General features: G+C 34.8%; 1 protein-coding gene across 10 annotated transcripts in view; it reads left to right on the top strand.

Annotated features, from left to right (window-relative positions):
* MACROD2 (mono-ADP ribosylhydrolase 2) overlaps window positions 1-23,145 on the top strand; it is a 1,944,634-nt gene that overhangs the window by 354,066 nt on the left and 1,567,423 nt on the right. The window contains exon 4 of one of the 10 annotated variants that reach the window (XM_082743703.1): window positions 5,748-6,667. The exons of the other annotated variants lie outside the window; for them this stretch is intronic. Within the exon in view, the coding sequence (XP_082599829.1) occupies window positions 5,748-5,914 (167 nt within the window). The 3' untranslated portion in view covers window positions 5,915-6,667. Of the gene's footprint in view, window positions 1-5,747; window positions 6,668-23,145 lie in introns of those variants that run through there. 10 annotated transcript variants of the gene reach the window in all.

Here is a 23,145-nt window from a genome sequence, read left to right as displayed (position 1 = left end):
TGGCCACCCACCCCCAACCTTTCCATGGGAGGAGTGTCAAAGTCACATTGAAGAATATGAAAACTGGGAGGTACTGTTGCAGCCATTGTTGAGAAATACAGTTTTCCACAATCATAGTCTACTGACCTATTAGATAACATAATTTCTGGGCTTTCTCAACCACCAGCAGTAGCAATCTGGTGTATCAAAATCTGGTATCAAAACAATCAGTACTTTTTACAACATGATTATGGGTGACTTTTAATTTCTTTTTAATACTTTTCTATATTTTTTGCTTTTTTCTACTTTTTTCAGTGTTGAACACTTATTGCTATAATAAACTTTAAATGAAAAGTTTACCAATTTTTCCAGCATATAAAGATATTGTATATTCTGTCAATACAGAATTTCTGTATAGAATTTAAGTCAAAGTTGAATATCTGTTACACTCCTTTTTTCTCAATTTGGTCATATGTCTAGAAGCCATGACTTCTAAAATGGAAGAAGAAGAAAAAAAGACTCTATTCACAGATATTTCTAGGTGAAATGTAGGGTACCTCAGGGCAAACTTCAGTTGCTATATATAACTCATAAATCCATAAAATGTAGTCCTTACTGTGTTATCCTAAGGGCTGGGGGTTGCAAACAACTGATGAGCTGTTGCTGGCTTTTACTGCTGGTGAACTTGGACAGAGAGCAATTTCTATTCATTGTCAAGGCACACAGTAAATATGTGAGTACATTTGATATTGATAAGATCCATGCAAATGAACTTGAAAATAAGGCAGCACTCTTGAGATTTTTGGGAAATGGCCAAAGAGGCCGTTTTGTCCAAAAAAACTTTGGATCTGCCCTGATCTCACACAGTGTTTTCTCTCTGACTTACATGTGTCTTATTCTCAAAGATGCCAGGCATAGTTCTTTGAAATATTCAAGTTATCTTTGTAGCTATAATACATTTCCTCCCCTAAAATGGGTAAATTCTTCATTTTAAAAAGCAAAGGCCATTTCAGGTTTGAGGCATAAAAAAGAGTGAAACATGGAAGTGAAGGATCAGTTTCAAAGAGAAATTATACTTTATAACAATTTGGTTTTCTTTCAAATGTCAGGTGTTATATACATAGAAGACATAGTAAAGTACTCAGGTAAACAGTGGACTGAATGTCATACTGGGACTTAAAAGGCATTAATGCAACTTCTCAAGTACATTAATTTAGTCCTGGGGACAGTTTACAAGATAGCAGATTTTTGGCTCAAATATAATTTTCATTTATTGAACATGTATTATGTTCCAGGTCATTTCCTAAGTACTTTACTTACATTAATTCATTTGATTTACTCAACCACCCTCTGAGGTAGTTAATGCCATTATCATCTCCTTTTACAGCCTAGAGCAAAGTGGTTAAAAACTTCCCAAGGACACACAGTACTGCAATCAGTCAGGCTTTGTATTCAGACTGACTGGCTCTAGCTAGAACCCAGGTTCTTACCCACTGTGCTCCTGATTGTCTTGCAGATGAGTTTAATAAAGTTATAGTGCTTGGAAATTTTTGTTTTTAGCTCATCAGACTATAAGTAAGTATTTGCAGGAGATTCTTTGAGAGTTCACATACAAAAACCAAAGGGGCAAAGCAGATCTCAGAAAGGGAGGTTAGGCAGTAAATTATTAAACTGCTCAACTTTCTTTACATCTGGAAGTCAAGTCTAATGTGTTCAGAATCTGGGCAAGGGCTTGATACCTTGCCCTATTTGTAACAAGAATTTGGGTAAGTCACTTCATTTCTTTCAGGTTTACTAACAGCTGCCCCACGAGCCTCAAGGGGTTGTTAGAAAGGGCAAATAAATTATTGTGGTTAAAATCTGGTTGCAAGCTATAAAGTTCTCATTTTCTGTTAGTTGTTGCTGTGATCACGCATCACTTATTTTAGAAAAGCATTTCAGAAATACCTACTTTTAGGAAATAGAATTTGGTAGTTTTCCCTACATTTAATACAGGTATGCCAAATGTTTAGCATGGTGCTTATTTATGGTCACACTTAACAGAATCTAACAATTATTACTTAATTCTAGCATATATCTTTGATTTGGGGGAGCAATAAAAGGAAAATATCTCCTGGACAGGACAGATGCTGCTGAACTGAGATCCGAAATGTGTATTTTTGGCCATCCTTAATTGGCAGGGGCTGTAGTGTACTGAGGACATTTGGGAAATCTAATTCACATTTTCAGTAATAATAATAACTCTCATTTATACTCTCTATTTTGTACACTTGTGCCGCCAAGGCTGATCTATTCATGGTGGCTCTCTGAGGATGGTTAAGTGTTTTTTGTTTTTTGTTTTTTTTTTAAGATTTTTATTTATTTGACAGACAGAGATCACAAGTAGGCGGAGAGTCAGGCAGAGAGAGGAGGAAACAGGCTCCCTGCTGAGCAGAGAGCCCGATGTGGGACTCGATCCCAGGACCCTGAGATCATGACCTGAGCCAAAGGCAGAGGCTTTGACCCACTGAGCCACCCAGGCGCCCCTGGTTAAGTGTTTTGAGGTCACATCCAGGTTTGATGAGATAGGGTGTTATGATCATTGTTTTCCAGGAGGGAGGAGTATTTGCTGTCCCTAAACTATCCTATAAAGTGTTTCAGATACTTTTGATTCTACTTCTTAATCACACCCTCAACTGCAGCCCTCGACCTTTGTCAGGGTTTACAGTGTTTTCTGATAATACAAGGAAATGGAGACTGTGACCCCTTTTCTATTATCTCTGTATTTTTATCACTGGCACAGGCTGTCAGGTTTTGTATATGCCCCTTCTCAAGTCTCAGCCCTTGCCTTGAAATCTTGTATGGACCTGGACACATAGTAGATGGTGCATACATTTATTATGGAATTAAATTTTAGTGAATTAAAAATTCCCTCCTAACTGATTGATGCTTAAGGATAAAAACCTGAAACCTTAAAACTGGAGCTGTGAGCACTTTCCCCGTTCTTCCAAAAGATGAGATACTTCAGTTTCCCTAGGTGGAAAGGAAGCACAGAGTAATTTTTAACTGCCCGGTATGGTTCTCAGACAAGACTAGCCAGCTATTTAGAAACTGAAGGCTTTCTGAGCAGGATGCCGAAAAACGGAGCCAATAGTTAATCCAATGACCGTGAGGAGTAAGGGAGAAAAAGGTTCAGTAGATAGGAATGTATGCTTCTTTCCACTACATCTTTCTGACATTTAGTCGTCTTTTGTTTTGTCCACAGTTCACCTTAACCTTATATTTTCTTTGTATATGCCCAGCACAAGTTTATTTTCTAGATCCCCTTTATTGACACTGCTGATTTATCTGCACATTTCACTTCCTTTTCTAGCTGCTTAATAAAGGTCATGTTTATAGCTTTAGTATTGATGAGGTGCCCAGTAGGCCCAGGTGTCAGCTTCCATAATGTCCAATAGAATCCCTTTCCATAAGACAAAATCCTAGGATTCCATTCTGGAGTATGTGAGTTTTCATAGCTCCAAGTAATGACTTTTTATCTGCAGAAATCTATACCACAGTAATAATAACTTACTACATACTGTGCATTGTCACAAAATTGATCTTTTATTTTTATTTTTTTAAATTAATATATAACGTATTATTAGCCCCAGGGCTATAGGTCTGTGAATTTTCAGGCTTACACACTTCACAGAACTCACCATAGCACATACCCTCCCCAATGTCCATAACCCAATCACCCTCTCCTTACCCCCTTCACCCCTGAAATTGATCTTTTTAAAATGAACAATTTAATGGCATGTAGTATGTTCACAATGTTGTGCAATCACCACCACCTCCATCTAGTTGCAAAGCATTTCATCACTTCAAAAGGAAACTCGTCCCCATTAAACAGTTATTCCACATTTCTCTCACCTCCCCCAACTCCTGCAGTCTGTTTCTATGGATTTGCCAGTCTGGATATTTTACATAAATGGGATCATATGTTTTGTGTCTGGCTCCTTTCGGTTTTCATGTTTTTTGAGGTTCATATACCAATGTATATCAGTACTTCATTCTGTGTTGTATGGCTGAATAATATTCCTGTGTGTGTGTGTGTGTGTGTGTGTGTGTGTGTATGCATATATACACCAAACTTTATTTGTTCATTCATCTGTTGGTGAACATTTGGGTAATTTCTCATTTCTTTTGGATATATACTTAGCAGTAGAATTGCTATGTTGCCATAATTCTATGTTTAAGTTTTTCAGGAGCCACAGTGTTTGTACCATTTTACATTCCCACCAGTATTGTATGATGGTTCCAGTTTCTCTACACCTTTGTCAATACTCGTTATTTTACATTTTTGGTTATACCCACCCTAGTGTGTGTGAAATGGTATCTTATTGTGGTTTTGAATTGCATTTCCCTAATGACTCCTAATGTTGAACATCTTTTCTTGTGCTTTTTTGCCGTTTTATATCTATCTCTGTAGAAATGTCTTACTTAGATTTCTGCCCATTTTGATTGGATTATTTGCCTTTTTGTTTGTTGTTTTGACTTATAAATCTTTTGCCCCACTTTGTGGGTTGTCTTTTCACTCTCTTAATATTCTCCTTTGATGCACTAAAGTTTTTCATTTTGAGGAAGTCCAGTTCTATTTATTTTTCTTTCATTGCTTGTGCTGTTGATGTCATAGCTAGTAATCTATTGCCAAATCCAAAGTTATGAAGATTCACTTCTTTAGTGTCTTCTAAGAGTTTTATAGATTTAGCTCTTATATCTAGTTTATACATTTGAACTTAAAGTTTATATATGGTGTGAGGTTTGGTCCAATTAATTCTTTTGCTTATGAATAACCAGTTGTCCTAGCAGCATTGTTGAAGATACAACAGATTTCCACATCAGATGGTCTTGGTACTCTTGTTGAAACTCAATTAGCCACAAATGTTTGGGTTTAATTCTGAACTCTCAGTTCTGTCCCACCGATTTGTAAGTCTGTCCTGTGCCAGTACCATACTCTTTGGACTACTGTGTTATGAAATTAGGAAGTGTGAGTCCTGCTGGTTTATTTTATTTTATTTTATTTTTTCAATACTATTTTAACTATTTAAGGCCCCTTTATAATTCCAAGTGAATTTGAGAATTGGCTTTTCCAATTATGCAAAAAAAAAAAAAGCCATTGGAATTTTGATAGGAATTGAGTTTATAGACATATTCTAGGTAATTTTGATAGGCATTGAATTTATAGACATATTCTAGGTAATACTGCTATATAATAATAATAATAAGACTTTCAACCCATTAATACAGGATATCTTTCTATTTTATTTAAGTCTTTATTTTTTCTCAGTAATTTTTATAGTTTTTGTTATATAAATCTTTCACTCCTTGGTTAAATTTATTTCCAGGTATTTTATTATTTTGGATGTGATTATGAATTGATTTGATTTCTTATATCTTCTTTGGGTTGTTCATTACTGGTGTATATGAACACAGTGATTTTTATATTTCTTTTATTTGATTAAATCAGTTGTCACCTCTAGCAAATTTTTATGTGGCTTTTTTGGATTTTCTATATATGTAAGATCATGTCATCTGCAAATAGAGATAGTTTTACTGCTTTATTTCCAATTCATATGCCTTTTATTTCTTTTTCTGACCTAGTTGCTCTGGTTAGAATTTGTAGTACAATGTTGAATAACAGTGGTGATGCCTGCTGTAGGTTTTTCATAAATGTTCTTCATCATTTTGAGGAAGTTCCCCTTTATCTTCAGTTTTTTGACTTTTTTTTTTTTTTTTAAATCAAGTAAGGGTGCTAGAACTTCTTTCAAGATATGTCTCCAAAGGCAAAGGAAACAAAAGTGAAAATGAATTTTTGGGACTTCATCAAGATCAAAAACAGTCAACAAAACAAAGAGGAAATCCATGGAATGGGAGAAGATATTCGCAAATGACAGTACAGACAAAAAGCTGATATCCATGATCTATAGAGAACTCTCAAACTCAACACACACAAAACAGATAATCATGTCAAAAAATGGGCAGAAGACATGAACAGACACTTCTTCAATGAAGACATACAAATGGCTAACAGACACATGAAAAAATGTTCATCATCACTAGCCATCAGGGAGATTCAAATCAAAACCACATTGAGATACCACCTTACACAAGTTAGAATGACCAAAATTAACAAGACAATAAATAATGTGTGTTGGAGAGGATGTGGAGAAAGGGGAACCCTCTTACACTGTGGGTGGGAATGTAAGTTGGTACACCCACTTTGGAAAACAGGGTGGAGATTCCTTAAGAAATTAAAAATAGAGCTTCCCTATGAACCTGGAATTGCACTACTGGGTATTTACACCAAATACAGATGTATACAAATACATTACAGATGTAGTGAAAAGAAGGGCCATCTGTACCCCAGTGTTCATAGCAGACATGGCCACGGTCACCAAACTGTGGAAAGAACCAAGATGCCCTTCAACCGACTAATGGATAAGGAAGATGTGGTTCATATATACTATGGAGTTTTATGCCTCCATCAGAAACATGGATGGAACTGGAAGAGACTCCCATCAACATGGATGGGACTGGAAGAGTTTATGCTAAGTGAAGTAAGTCAAGCAGAGAGAGTCAATTATCCTATGGTTTCACTTATTTGTGGAGCATAAGAAATAACATGGAGGACATGGGGAGATGGAGAGGCGAAGGGAGTTGGGAGAAATTGGGGAAGATGAACCATGAGAGACTATGGACTCTGAAAAACAATCTGAGGGTTTTGAAGGGGCAGGTGGTGGGAGGTTGCATGAGCCTGATGGTGGGTATTATGGAGGGTATGTATTGCATGGAACACTGGATTTGGTACATAAAACAATGAATTCTGGTATACTGAAAAGAAATAAAAAGGTGCTAGATTTTGTCAAATGCCTTTTCTATATCAATTGAGATGATTATGTGGTTTTTTTTCTTTTTGTACTATTAATATGATATATCACATTGATTGATTTCCTTAAATTGAACCAGTTTTGCCTTCCTGGGATAATAATCCTACTTAGTCATGGTGTATAATCCTCTTAATATATTATTGGTTTGGTTTGCTAGTATTTTATCAAGCATATTTTGCATTTATAATGAAAAAGCTATATTAGTCTGTAGTTTTCATTTTGTATAGTGTCCTTGTCTGGCTTTGGTTTGAAGTAATCCTGGCCTTGCAGAAGGAGTTCACTTCACTCCTCTTCTATTTCTTATAAGAGGTTAAGAATTGGTGTTAATTGTTCTTTAAATGTTGGTGGAATTCACCAGTGAAGCCATATGGTCCTGGCCTTTTCTTTGTTGGGAGGTTTTTTGTTACTGATTCAATCTCTTGTTATAGATCTGTTGAGATTTTCTGTTTTGTTTTTTTTTTTTTTTTTATAGTCAGTTTTGGTAATTTGTGTATTTCTAGAAATTTGTCCATTTCATCTAGGTTACCCAGTTTTTGGGGTGCACAGTTGTTCATAGTATCCTATTGTAATTACTTTTATTTCTCTAGATTTGGTAGTGAAGTCCCCACTTTCTGATTTTATTCATTGATTAGTCTTCTCCTTTCTCAGTCAAACTAAAAGTTTATAATTGTGTTAATGTTTTCAAATAACTAATTTTGGTTTCATTGACTGTTTTTCTGTTCTCTATTTCACTTATCTAAGCAGTGATCTTTATTATTTCCTTTATTCTGCTAGCTCTGGGTTTGGTTTACTATTGTTTTTATAGTTCCTTAAGATGCAAAGTTAGTTATAAATTTGAAATGTACATTTTAAAAAATTTTCTTAATTTGAGAGAGAGAGAGCATGAGTGAGAAAGAACACCAGTTGGGGGAGGTAGAAGGAGGGGAAGAAGCAGACTCCCAGCTGAGTAGGGACCCCCCCCCCCCCCCCCGCCATATGGGGCTCAATCCCAGGACTCTGCGATTATGACCTGAGCTGAAGGAAGACACTTAACTGACTGAACCACCCAGGCACCCCTGAAATTTATCTTTTTTTAATATATTCATTTTCAGTATGAATTTCCCTCTGAGCACTGTTTTCACTGTTTCCAAATTTTATCATGATGTATTTTCATTTCCATTTGTTTCAGAATATTTTCTGTTTCTGTTGTGATTTCTTTTTTGACCTAGTGGTTAGTTAAGATGTTGTTGTTTAATCTTTATGTATTTGTAAATTTTCCAGCTTTCTTTTGTCACTGATTATTAGTTTAATCCCATTGTGGTTAGAGAAGATACTTTGTATGTTTCAATCTATATAAATTATTGAGACACGTTTTGGGCCTAAAATGGTATATTTTGGAGGTGTTCCATGTGCACTTGAGAAGAATATTAATTCTGCTCTTGATGGTGGCATGTTCTGTATATGTCTGGTATTTCCAGTTTGAGTATAATCTTAGTCAAAGCCTCTTATTCCCTTGTTGGCCTTATGTCTAGATGTTCTATTTATTGTTGAAAGTAGGATATTGAAATCTCCAACTATTACTTCTTAATTCTTTTGATTCTGTCAGTGTTTCCTTTGTATATTTTTGTTCTCTATTGTTATGTGAATATATGTTTATTATTTCTTCTTGATGTAGTGACCCTTTTTGTATTTATCTATCTTTTATCCATCATCTGGTTATCTATTGTTCTCCTTTGTGGCTTGTTTAAATTTTTGGCTTAAAGTCTATTTTGTCTGATATTAGTATAACATCTCTTTTGGATGCTACTTGCATGGAATATCCTTTCTAGTATTTTCATTTTTAACTTATTTCGGTCTTTGGATCTAAAGGGAATCTCTTACCACAGGATCTGTTTGTATTATTATTATTTTTTCTTTTAATCTATCCTACCAAACTCTGACTTTGGGGAATTAATCATATTTAATTATGGTAACTACTGATAGGGAAGGGCATTCATTTCCCATTTTGCTACTTGTTTTCTGTATGACTGATAGCCCTTTTGTTGCTCATGCCCTCTATCATTGCCTTCTTTTCTACTTAATTCATTTTTTGTAGCTTCCTGTTTTGATTCTTTTCTCATTTTTTGTATATATTTTTAAGACCCTTTTTTAGTGATTTCTATGGGGATTACACTTAAAAATCTTAAACTTATAACAACCTAGTTTGAATTGATAACAATTTAGGATTTATAGCATACAAAAACTGCACCTGTACAGCTATCCCCCTTATGTTGTTACTGTCATCACAAACTCCATCTTTTTGCGTTGTGTGCCCATTAACACTAACATAGGTCATAGTTATTGTTCTATGTGTTCACCTTTTAAATCCTATTGTAAATAAAAGGGGACTTACAAACCAAAAATATAATAATAGCTTTTTAATATCCTGTGTGGTTAACTTTACCAGAGTTCTCTAATTCTTCATATTGTTTCAAGTTGCTGTCTGGTATCCTTCCATTCTGCCTAAAGGGCTCCTTTTAGCATTTCTGTTAACTTCTTCTGTTGGTGGACTGTAGTTTCCTGTTTTTCTTGCATGTTTTATAGCTTTTCAGTTGAAAACTGGAAATTTTAGTATTGTAATGTGGTAACTCCAGAAATCTGATTATTCCCCTTTCTTTGGGCTTATTTATATTGCTTGATATATAACTCATTGTCTTGTGACTTTTTTTTAAGGGTGGAGGGGCAGAGGGAGAGGGAGAGCGAGAATCTCTCTAGGAGTTGGGGTTCTACCTCATTACCCTGAGATCATGACATAGGCCAAAGTCAAGAGTCAGATACTTAACTGCCTGAGCCACCCAGGCATTCCTGTTTTGTGATTGGTTTTGTGACTTTTGATTTAATTTTGTGAAGTGTGTATTCTTTGTCACATGTGATCTCTGAGGTCTCTCTATTCCTTTAGCTTGTGTTCAGCTAGTATCTTGAAAGAGATTAACTTGAATAGCAGGCAGGGAAAAAAAAAAAAGACAGAAAGAACAACAACAATAAAAACATCAAAACAGAAAGAAAAAAAGGAAAAGATACCCCTAGTCTTCTTCTGGTCTTTGCAAATTGGCTTTTGCTAGGTGTCTCTTTCAATAACATCAGGCCATTTCTCATCTCTGGATTAGCCTTAACTTCTTGTTTGCACTGAGCCCACAGAGCAGTCAAAGGTAAAAAGCATTGGTTTCTTTCTTTCTTTCTTTCTTTCTTTCTTTCTTTCTTTCTTCTTTTTTCTTTTTAGATTTTATTTATTTATTTGAGAGAGTGAGAGAGATCCCAGGGACAGATGGAGAAGCCAACTCCCAGTATAGGGGTGACCCTGAGATCAAGACTGGAACTGAAGGCAGAAGCTTAACCAACTGAGCCACCTGGCGCCCCAAAGCACTGGTTTCTTATTAGGTCTTTTGTGGACACATGCATTTTTTTTTTTTTTTTTTTTTTAATTCTCCAGTATACGTGACTGTTCTACATGCCCCATTTCCCCAAAAACTCTCTCCTCAGCTTCTTTCTCCCTATCTTCGGTTGCTGTATTGTATGTCTCAATTATAATCTCAATTATAATCCGTGCCACTTTTCCACCCTAAGTGAATTCCCAGTTAGGCAAAACCAAGTCAGATGTTATCTGTTGTTCACCCAGGTATGACCGGGAAGATTAGAATAGGTTAATTTAATTCTTTGAAAGTAAGGGCTTCTGTATTTCTTCTGGAACCAAGGACCAGGGTTGCACAAGAGGGAAGCTAGCAGCCATCTTTAAGATCACTTGGAACAAGGATGGAGTAGGGGCAAGGGCAAATAAAAAATATTACAAATCTTTCCTGGCATTTTTAAGTTTCCTTTGTTTTGATTCAATGCTGACTTATTTAGTATAAACCTTGGACCATTTCTCAGAATTCTGACAAAGTTGATTCTGATGTATGCTTGATTTCTTGATGTTTCTGTTGGGACATGGACTCTTGGAATTGTCTACTCTACCATGTTCACTGATGTCACTCACAGTTACCTTCGGGGCCTTAGTTATCACATTACATGATACATACTGATCTTTGAATACAGTGAAGGCCTACGCCTATAAAGTCCTATTTCCCATTTACTTTTTTGCCCCTAATTTAATTATCTACATGTATTTGTTTTAGAATATAGATATTTCAAGGTCTTCTTTGTACCTTACCAAATCTACATCCTCATTAAAAAAGAATTTGAAATATAATTGAAAACTTATTAATAGAAATACACTCCATTTTTTCGCCACATAGTTTCAGATTAAATAAAGTGAAGATCATTTCAGAAGTAATTGTTGTGCAACTTAAAAAAAAAATCGGCTACTGAAAATCAATTTGAATTGTTGACAATGGTAAGATTTTTGAACAGAATGAAATATAAACTCTTGTGAAGTTAAAACCAATTGTTTTATTGGTTGAATTTTTTCAGTGAGAAATAATTAGTACAGAATTTCAAGACTATAATAGAAATAAATAGAAATTAACTTTTCTCAGCCATTTTGAAAATGTCATTTTAAACTTTAATATTAGATTGCTATCAATACTTTACAGACTAATGTGGTTAAGGATGATTTGGGGGAAAGTATTAATGTATGAGTTGTATTGAATTCTCATGTTATATAGTCTAACTTAATTATCAGAAAGCAAAGTTACCTGAAAAAAAAATATCCATGTTAAGGAATATAAAAAACACTAAGATAAATAATCAAAATGATACCTTTTGATGAAAATTCAGGCTTGATTATAGAAGTTATGAGACTGGAAGGACTTTAAAGGCAAAGTTTTATTTCATTGGGTTTGGGAAGATAGTGAACTCTTGAGATAAAGTTTTGTTGTTGTTTTTTTTTAATTGAACTTTTTTTTTTAAAGAGTAGAGAAAAGGTACATAAACTGTTTTATGTCCCAGTGAGAGGAAGTGAAGCACAAAAGGCCACCTAAAGGATGAAATTCCTATAAAGAGTTTTCTGAGCCACTTATATCAACTGCTTAGAATTTAGATTTAATTAAATTTGCAAGGCTAGGGTAGGGGCAGGACAATAGCCTGTTTTAGGGACAGAGTACCAGCTTTATTTTTAACTTTGAATTTCCCAGCCCCAATCCATTGGCGTCACTACCTCAGTGTTATTTAAATGCAGGATTTTCAATTTAATTTCCTTTCAAGGGAGACATAAAAACCAGTTTCTTTTTTCCAAGAAACTGCCAACAAATCTTCCTGGGTTTTATTAGGTAAACAATTGCATTTTAGGTAGAAGAATGCAGTCTATGTGGTAGCATGTTAACACATTATAGTGTAAATGTATAGATGAAGATCCTAAAAATTAAACAATTATTAGATTATTAATGGTACTGAATTAATTTATGTACATATTGAACTCAGTGAAGGAATTGCTAATTATAAAAAGGAATTGCTAATTATTTTTTTAGCATGCTAAAATTTAAATATAAAAATATTGAGTTATTTCTTATAGGAAATATTTCCCCTTCATGCCTTAGATTAATTATAACTTCTGCTCTCATATTTTGTAACTTTGAGAAATTTGTAATAACTTCTTTCTATTGCATATAGAATATTTTTAGCCTAATCCATCTTTTTATGAACTTTAAAAATAATAACTCTGATCATATTTCATCTGCATTTATCTGAATACTTCTTTTAATTCTTAGTAATAGAATAAGGAAAAAATGCAGGTTCTTTTCTAATTATTGACTTTATTTTATGTATTTGATTACTAAGCAGTTACTATATTGAGACTATCAGAAATCAAGTCAAGTAGTAAAACAACCAAATAAAGAAATTTTTAGAATCTTTATGGCATATCTGTGGTTATTATATATTTTTAAGAGGCCTTTGCCAGACTCCCTTCCACTATACACATTTTGTACACAGTTCCCTCTTCTAGCATTACTCTTTTTTTCTTTCTGCCTCTAGTTAAATTCTTCTCATTCTTCTCATTCAGACTATCAAAACTATTTAGACTAAGCAAAATATGGATTATTACATATCAAAACCCATGTTATATAGCCAAAGCAGTAAGCAGAAGAAAACATATGCTCTCAAATACACTTATTGCCAGGCAAGAGGAGAAAAAATGAACCAGGAAATAGTACAGTTTAATCATAAAGAAAGTAAGAGAAAGAACTAGATAAAAGAGCAGAAACAGTCAAACCAAGCAGCTGATCAAAAGACAGAGAAAACTTAAACATTAGCAGATCTGATCTTGAAACACAAACAAAAACAACACAAATTAAGGATGAGAAAGAACATGATTAAGAAAATTATAAGAGAATGTTATACGCATGCATTTGAGAATTTGGATGTAATATGTTATTTTGTAAGAAAAGATAATTACAAAATTTGATTCAAGAGATTTAGAAAACTAATTAAATCAATAGCCATAGAAGAAATTGAAGAAGCAGTTCTTCATGTTTCTTTTTTTCTACCTTAATCCCCTTGGGTGGATTTATACTGATTATTCAGGACAGTAGAAGAGAGAACAAGTACGTAGTTCTCAAATTCTAAAATTTGGAAGCTCAGTAAATCCTCTTTATTTCCAAGTCAAGGTCATCTTCCTCCTGGTCCCAAACTATGTCCCAATATCCTCCACTGAACTTCCCACAAGAAGGTTCTAACCTCTGATAACTATGTAGTGCATTAGCATGAGTCTTTTTGCATTATTTTAAAACCTGATGTATGGAAGCAGGGACACCCAGAACTGGTTTGGCATGTGCTCAATAGTTAAGTCCAAGAGGAATCCTCTACTCCCGGAGGTAGGATTCCAATCTGAGTCTTGGCTCACCTCCCTCACATTTAGGATTTCAATAATGTAAACAAACACTCCACATCTTCTTTCTAGTTTTTCTGTTTCCCCAATGTTTCTTCTTCTTCTTTTTCTTCTTCTTTTTTAAGATTTTTATTTATTTGACACACAGAGAGAGAAATCACAAGTAGGCGGAGAGGCAGTCAGAAAGAAAGGAGGAAGCAGGCTCCCCGCTGAGCAGAGAGCCTGGGGCAGGATTCTATTCCAGGACCCTGAGATCATGACCTGAGCTGAAGGCAGAGGCTTAACCCACTGAGCCACCCAGGCGCCCTCCCCAATGTTTCTTCTTCTTCTTTTTTTTTTTTTTTAAAAGATTTATTTATTTATTTATTTGTCAAAGAGAGAGAGAGAGAGAGAGAGCGCGAGAGCGAGCACAGGCAGACAGAGTGGAAGGCAGAGTGGAAGGCAGAGGCAGAAGCAGGCTCCCTGCGGAGCAAGGAGCCCGATGTGGGACTCGATCCCAGGACGCTGGGATCATGACCTGAGCCGAAGGCAGCTGCTTAACCAACTGAGCCACCCAGGCGTCCCCCCAATGTTTCTTCTTAATTTATTGGTTTGATCATTTTATTTCTACTAATAATCACTAAACTCAATATATGCCAGCTTGTCAGAGTTAGCAAAAACTGAAATGAAACCAAATTTAGCACACAAACAAATGAAAATACTGGCCATTCTTAATTAAGAACATTAATACAGATATTCTAAATAAAATATTAGTAAATTATCCAGTAGTGAGTATATTAAAAAAAATAATACATTATGACTAATACGTTTTGAGGCAAGAAACAGAAACTGGCTATAACATGAAAATGAAATGTGCTTTGGAGAGTTGGTGTCTATATAAATGTCTATATGAAAGCCCTTGGGCCCGTGTTTTTTTAGTGGCAGACTTTTAGCCATTCCTGCTTAAAACTGATCAGATTTTAAAATGTAATGTATTAGAGAAAGGAATTGTACTAAGTTGTTTGCTTTTCTTGTTCAGTCCCTCCCAACATTAGTCTAGCTCCCAGCCCTCCCAGTCTCCCTTGCACCTTTATATCTTACATTAGACCTACAGGGTGCTGATAATATATTCCTATTTTTGGTCCATGAGATATTTCTTCACATTACTATCTACTGATGCTTTAAAAAGTTTTTAACCTAGGATTTATTTTCATCTAGTCCATTGCCAGGCAGAAAAATGTGTGATCAAAAGATTTCATTGTTTCTGTTTGTTGTATATTCTTTACTGGCCATGCCTGATTCTCCCATGTTTTTATAACTGTGTGTCCCAGTGTGGTTTGTTTTCTAAACAATGCTTCTAGCATTCTCTCCCCCCAACCCCCGGGTATACTGTCAAAATTCAATTATAGTGACCCACACTCAAATTTTCCTTTTTAAGTGTTCAAATCTTTTGCCATTCTGAAGGCTCCTTCAAACCTTGTAAAGAATCCGAAAGGCTCCAAGGGACACATGGGAGAAAAATTACTGGTATATTCTTTTGAACAGATATGTAGGTGACAGATGAGAAAAAAGGAGCTAGTGGTATCTTGTCTTTCAGCAGTTCTGCTTTTTGAGACTCTCCAAACTTCCAAATGTAAAACACAAAAGAAATATGTGGTGTCCTTTCTTTTCCAGGTGATTATATATCTGGTAGAATGTGTATGTAATATCTCTCATTTTAAAATATGAACTGAAATACATTTGAATTATAATACCTTCTTCCAGATTCTTTAGAGAAAAAATATTTTATTAGTTACAAAATAATGGCAAATGTGAATTGTATGTAGAATTTGTGCAGGGTGTGTGTGTGTGTGTGTGTGTGTGTTTAAATTGAGTTGGTTGAGGGACCATTTAAATCTGTTTTGCTTATTGGAAAATACCCTTGCTTACTATTATTCTGCAGAGCTCCATCCCCACTCATATATACATGTTATAATATATATTATTAACATGTAAACACACTAAATAATTTGCTTCCAATGATTAGCATAGAAATAATCATGGCTTCAGGATAAATATGCATAAAGCAATGCCTTTAAACATGCCTTTTTGTGGAAAAGGTTAAGCTAGCTTATTATTGGTGTAATTAGAAAATCTTGAGAACAGAGGTTCACAGTTTCTATGTGAAGTTCTGCTTTAATTATGCAATGAGAGCACACCTAAATATAGGAGGTGCTCATATTAGGAGTAGTAGCTATAGCTATATTGTGTTACCAGCTCTCTATTCTCGTACATGCTTATTGTTTTTGTTTATTACAATTTTTCCTTAGAGAATAATATTATATGTGTATTTGGACAGTTTTTATTTAGTATTTATTAGAGTAAATTACTGAATTCATTTACAAGAATGCCCCTTTGTTTTAAAAAAATGATCATTTTATCATTTTGAGTAGAGTAAGCATTTGCAGATGAAATTATTTACTTGTGATTGTATAGACTGTGATAATGGGGGTATATTGCATTACATCTATAAATGATAGGGAATAATATACTATTTAATGGTCAAGGCTAATTGTACCTTTACTTCCAACTTCCTTAGAGTTTAATGAATTGAGTTCTTTGCATGTTTCAGAACCTCTAACAAAGTACTATTCTAAAAACTTTAACAGATCAAAAAAATTTAACTAGTTTCCTTATCACAAAAAGCCTCAGCACAATTGACCTGCTGACCTTAATTCCCAGGAAACTGTCACATTACTTCTTTACCCCTTTGTCTAACTTAACAATGTGACCCAAAATACTGCAGAGCTTTAAAGTTTCTCAGCATTGTAAGGTCAAGCATTGGTCACCATAGTTACAGTTTAGATCTGTGGGTCAGAGGTCAAATAGATTAATGATGTCAGACACATCTTTAAATGGTTCTAACACTACTTCACCATGCGGTAAACAGCTGAGCATATTTGATATGACAAAGGCATTCTTCAATCTTGCTAATAAGATCTTTAGAGACATCCAATAGAAAGGCATTTTCTATGAGAACTTGCGATATAGGGCTGTGGAGTAGGTAGTGATAGTTGCCTATTAGATTTATATCATCAGGTGAAGATTGAAAAAGAAAATGTAAATAATTGAGGTTGTACTTTTCTGCACATTATCTGTGTTTTATCTGTCTGCCTATATACCTATATATATACCTATATATCTGTCATCAATCAAATTGATCATCAATTTATAAAAGTAGGTATCCTCAATTCCCTGTTCATTTTGTGGTTAACCATATGAAAATGGATAGAAAACACAAAATTTTCTGAGTAGGTGTATATACTTTTATGTGTGAATGACTCATGGAATTTTTTTCTTCCAGTTTGGGAAGTATACATTTAAAACAGTTATATTTATTTAGGAAAGTGTGTTTCAGAAGCTCTCACATTAGAGATCAGGTAAATTCTCTATGTTTTATATCCAAATCCTTTTTTTAATGGCCCCAAAGTCTCCATTTACAGATCTTGGGATTCTATATTTATTTTTTTGTTGTTGTTCTTCCAAAAGGAAATTGTTCCCTCCATTTTAAATCAGAATGGAAGAGAAAAGCAAAAAGACCCCAAAACTGTTGATGTGAACACTACTTCTAAAAAAAATTCAAATGTTATTTTTTTAATAGATACTTTGTAAATAACAATTTTGAAGAAAAAAATCACAAACAAGATGAAGGAAAAACATTAAGTGAGATGAGATTAAAATTATTATTAAAATATACTTAAGTGAATAAAAAAATCACCATATTGTGACTTAAAAATGTTAATTATACTGTAGAATACTTTTAAAAATCTCTAAATACGGGATTTTGCAGTCAGTGGGCAGAACTGTGTTTAAGAAACATGCTTAGGTTAAATTAAACATTAAAAGATGCCCTGTTCTGGAAGGTTTTGTTTCCCATGTGTATTTTGTGCAGCTATAAGATTTTAAGCTTTCAGGAGCATTTGCTCTTGATCTCATACTATAAAGGTAGACAAAGGAGAAAGCTGGGAGGTTTGGCAGCTGGGAGGTGTTAATATGGAATTTAATAGCAAAAACGAGGGGGTTGGGGATTTTCTATGTGAAATGGAGATTGGCAACTGGGAGGAGGAAATGTCTTGGTGTCTGAGAAGAGCTGCTAGTGCAGTTGTTTGTGAGTTTCAGATGACAAGCTAGCTTTCATGTGAATGAATGGGATTGTCTTCTGTTTTGCTTTCAATTCAAAGAAAATCGTTTTCTTATAGATATCGTGGAAACCAACTACTCAGCAAAGACATTAATTGCTGACCTGTTTGGCAGCACTTAGGGACATTGGTTCAACAAACTGATGGAGTATTCTGTTTAGTCATTATGCCAGGAGAATGGCAAATCAATATTTAACTACCTTTTGAAGAAGCCATGCCACTAAAACAATTGGTTTTATATAAAACTGTTTATTTATATACATGGGAAATATCCTGAAATGCAAAAAGAAATTTTTTTAAAATTCTAAATGTAGAAAAATTATAAGTCAAATAAAATATCAGATTGAGTTCTGGCCTTCAGAATCTGAGGTATCATTCTATTTCTTAAAACCTGATGTGTGCCTTGCTTTTAGATATCTTGTCTCTAATACATTATTAACATGGGCAAACCTACCAATACTTAATTTCTTAATATTTATTTATCAAAAATGTGGAATTAGGGGTATTACCTTTTATTTACTCTTCTTTTACAAAGTAACTCATATCTTGTCTACTGCCTGTGCCTTTGTATTTATTTTGTTGGTTTACACATTTGCACTCTAGCTTCTGTTCTGGTCAGAATTCTGTATGTTTTGCCACTATAGCAGGGTTTACTCATCCTGGGTGCGTGTAAAATCACTTACACACAATGCCAGGCCCACCCAAGACCAGTTGGGATAGGATAGTGGAAGGAATATATACTTTAGAGTCAAACTTCCCTGGGCTCTTGTTCTGCCACGTAGTAGCTGTGTGCTATTCCGCAAACTAACCTCTTCTTGTCTGTTTTTTCATTTATAAGAGAGAAAAATGATACTTAACCTGAAGGGTTTTGTGAGAATTTTGTAAAATACTGGTCTTAAATTCTAACCTATGCGTGGTACTGAGGGAGCATTCAGTAAAGCATAATAGGAAGTGTGAATAATAAATAGCCCTCTCTACTGTTAGCTTGCAGTGGGACCGTGAGCAAGTCACTTAACCTTTTCAGGCCCATTTCTTTACACACAGAATGTGGCTACCACATTGGCCACCTCAAAGAATACTTCTGAGAGTCAGATTATAGACGTCTGTGAAAGGACTTTGAAGATAGAGAACTAGGTAGTAATGTAAGATAGAGCTTTTCTACCAATTGCTAAGGTTGCTAGTTCCAGGCTTAAAGAAAACAGCATGAAAATTTGAAACTATTTGTGTGAGGCATGTGATACTTCATTTATCATTTTTCTCAGAAGGTTTCCTGGAATGCTCTAATGAGTTGCAGATTACACCATGCATGGCTCCTGCGTCATTGGATACTTGGAGTGATGATATCTATGAAGAAGAATATTTTCATCACCTTGTCCTGTCACTGTTTAGCCTTTATCTTACTGCTCGCTATCACGTAGAGTTAATGCAGACTTGGAGCTTTTCCTTGGCGTTTTCCAACTCTGTATATCCCTCTTGGCTACAAAGACCACTTCTTTAGAAAAGATAAATTGCCTGAAAGTCATTCCCTCCCTCCTTCCTGAGCTCATCTTGTTATTTTTACCTGAGATCTTTGAAGCCCAAGGAGAGAGTCAAATGCCAACCAAGTTGGATTCAGGTAGAATTAGCCACCTTTTAGCATTTTGCTTTACTCAGCACTTTTTTGCCCTCAGCATGTTCTTTTATGTTTATAGACTTTTTTAAAAAATGCAATGTATGTAGCTTTATTGTTTTAAAGCTTTTGTTTATTGTTTTAAAGCTTTATTGTTTATTGTTTTCTATTGATCCATGTCACATATAAAGTACCATATCAAATATTGCTACAGTTTAGTAATTACCTTCAAGTCTATAAACCAACAGCTCTGTAATTGACCCAAAGTCAGGGCTCTAAGTGATTAAATTTTCTTATTTTCCAGTAGTACTGAATATCAGTCCATGATATGCATTCACAAAGTACAGGGTGTATGACAACAGTTGCTGCAGTGAAATAATTTCATGTGTATTTTATATTTTACATAGTATATGTGGCACTGGTTCTCAAACTTAGCAGGCATCAGAATCACCTGCAAGGCTTGTTGAAACACAGATTGCTAAATCCCACTTACAGATTTTCCCATTCAGTAGCTCTGGCACAGGACCTGAGAATTTGCATTTCTAACAAGTTTCCAGGCCTAGCTGCTGCTGCTGCTGTTCTGGGGACCATCCATACATACATAGTACTCACGGAGTGTGGTGAGTGCGCATTTGCACTGTATAAGCCCCCTCCCAGAGTAGGGCACTTATTCCCTACTCCCTGCGAGGAGTACTGGCTGTGGTGGTTCCCAGGCCCTCTCTGTCAATTGCCCTACTCTGATGGGAGCTGTAGTCCCCACTGTATTTGTACCACACATAAAACGATAGGTCAATGCAGGGATTACAAAAGCAGTCCTTGCCTCAGTTCAGGATAAAGAGCTCCTGTGTGATTGGCTGAGTCCTCTGTTGCAATTATATCATAGCCCAGTTTTTCTCTGCCTAATCTTGCTTCCTTTACTCTCAAGAGCCTCTCTGATTAATCTTTATCTGAAAGCCTATGTCCACAGACTTTGGCCTGCAGAAGTAGATAATAAAATAGGGCTGTAGCTTTTAAGTACATATCTGACAGTAATTAAATATCCCAACTCATTCTTGTGTAGGAGCATGAGGAAATTCATTGTGGCTTATTTGGTGATTTGTGAAGCCCCAGCCATCTAATTCATGGTCAGAATCACCTAGGATGGTAGTATCTAAGCTTCTTATTCTCTGATTTAATAGAGTTTTTATTAGTTCTCCTTAGCTATTTTATTGCCTTTACCATGCCAGTTCTTCTCTTTTTTTTCTTTCTTTTTTAAAAGATTTTTATTTATTTATTTGACAGAGAGAGATCACAAGTAGGCAGAGAGGCAGGCAGAGAGAGAGGAGGAAGCAGGCTCCCTGCTGAGCAGAGAGCCCGATGCGGGGCTCGATCTCAGGACCCTGAGATCATGACCTGAGCCAAAGGCAGCGGCTTAACCCACTGAGCCACCCAGGCGCCCCTGGTTCCTCTCTTTTTAGGCAAATTTGGTCAATATCTTCTGTTCTGTTCATCTGCATTTTAGTTGCAAAAGTTTTCCCACTATTGCCATTTTCCAGCTCCATATTTGTTCCATTTCATCTCAAATGTTTTTCAAAAAGCTCTTGAAATTTCATGTCTTTCATAAAGCACATTGTTGTTCTGCAGTGAGTTAGAAGTAGTATAACTCTCAAAATCCTCCCTACCTTAAATCACCAGACGTGTTTCTTTCTAAGCATTTTTACTGCTAATAATGACTAGCTCTAATGCTTTATATGTGATCAGTACTCAATTAAGCACTTTAGAAATATTAACCCTTTTAATCCTCAAGGTATTATATTCTTATTTTAGAATAGAAGAAACCAAGGCATAGAGAGTTTAAGTAACTTTCCGGAATAATGTAACCAAGAAGGAGTAGAACCAAAATTTAAAGGACGACTGGCTCCAGAATTTGTGCTTTTCAATTGTGTAGCATGCTACAAGTGTTTACACCTTATGTCTTATCAGTCGATGTTTATGTTATGCTTTTTTTCAAGGTGACATAATTTTTAACAGCTTTATTGAGGTGTGATTCACATACCATAAAATTCACTCATGTAAATATATAATTCAATGCATAATCATATATTACATTATTAATTTTTTCAATTGTACAATATAAAATTAGCCAATTAACTTTTCCAGTTTTATAGAGATATAATTACATGTAATATTATATGATAATTTAATAAGTGTATATATTATGAAATGATTGCCACAATAATAAATTTAGTTAACATCTATCATCTCACATAGTTGCAATTTTTTTTCTTATGATGAGGTCTTTTAATATCTAGACTTACAGCAACTTTCAAATATGCAATACAGTATTAACTATGGTCACCATGCTGTATATTATATCCCCAATCACATAATTCTGTGAACTAAATAAACTTTTGAAGCTCTGGCTTTGATGAAAATGGCCATTAATTTTTCAAAATTAAACTATGGTTTTAAAAAGGATAATGTTTTGTTTATTCTGGCACCACATATACTATAATGGGATTGATCCTGAGAAGGTTAACATGGCTTCTTGTCCCGGAGTGACTCACAGATTTATCAGATATTCTCTGTTTTTCAGCAGGCAGCTTTAGGATGTCCCACACTTCATTCGGTCTTGAACCAATTCCGAATTTTTGCTATAACTGAGTAATCCTGTATTATTATTTAGTGCCTTTTTCTGTTATGTTGGTTTTTTTTTAAAAAAAAACCCTAAATTTAAAAAGAAACATTGGCATATCTGTAATAAAAGAAAAATCAGTAAGTTTCCAATATATACACAATTACTAAAATTTAAAAAAAAAATGTTCCTATGTGTGCTGCTTAAAATCGTCTCAAAAAACACTGTAAAGAGAGACACCACACTCTCCGGAATGCTTGAAACAGGAATTTGATGCACCCTTTGGGAGTATGCATTTATAAAAAAAAGTTGGGGAAGAGGGAACCCACAAAATTTTCTCTCAACCTGTAATTAAGAATGTTAGTGCTTTTTATATTTAATAATAAAAGTACATACCAATGAAGGGGCTACCACAGAAATCCATATATATTTCCTATACTTCCTCATTGTATAGAAGCAATCTCTTATACATTCGCTCCCTCAAACTGAAGTCTTTTAGGGGTGGGACTTGAAACTTAATCCCTTTTGTATCCCCATGAACAGCACAGTACCAATGAAATAGTAAACTCTCCATAGAGGTTTGTTTAAAACACAAAATAATGAACAAAACCTATGCCTTTTGTTCCTTTATACACACAGAACTTGTGAAGAAAGTGATATCCTTGCTTTGGAAATGTTTGGATTTTGATTTTTGTCTTTGCTATTAATTTGCCTTAGGTGTTTGAGTTCACCCTCAAGAGATTGGCCAATCATAAAATGAAAGGACTGATCATGCTAATCATTTATTCCAAAGACATGGAAAGACTATATTTAGAAGCTCTAGAATGACATAAGATGGGCTATGAAAATCAGTTTTCCTGATTTATTGTCATAGTTCATTTAAATATAATAGTTCATCAAATATTACAACTTGTAATTAGGAAATTATTATTGGTTGGAGAAATTGTGGTGACTTTGTCTTTTCTAAACACTTCAAAAATTTTATGTATCAACTATAGAGATGGATCCTTCAATTAAGTTGACTGAAAAGAGAAAAAAGGGGACTATTATTAGAAATAACCAACTTTTCATTAAGTTCAACTTTTATCTATTAAAGT

Source organism: Mustela nivalis, assembly GCF_964662115.1.
Source record: "Mustela nivalis genome assembly, chromosome: 8".
Lineage (NCBI taxonomy): Eukaryota > Metazoa > Chordata > Mammalia > Carnivora > Mustelidae > Mustela > Mustela nivalis.
This window is presented reverse-complemented; position numbering and strand designations above follow the sequence as displayed.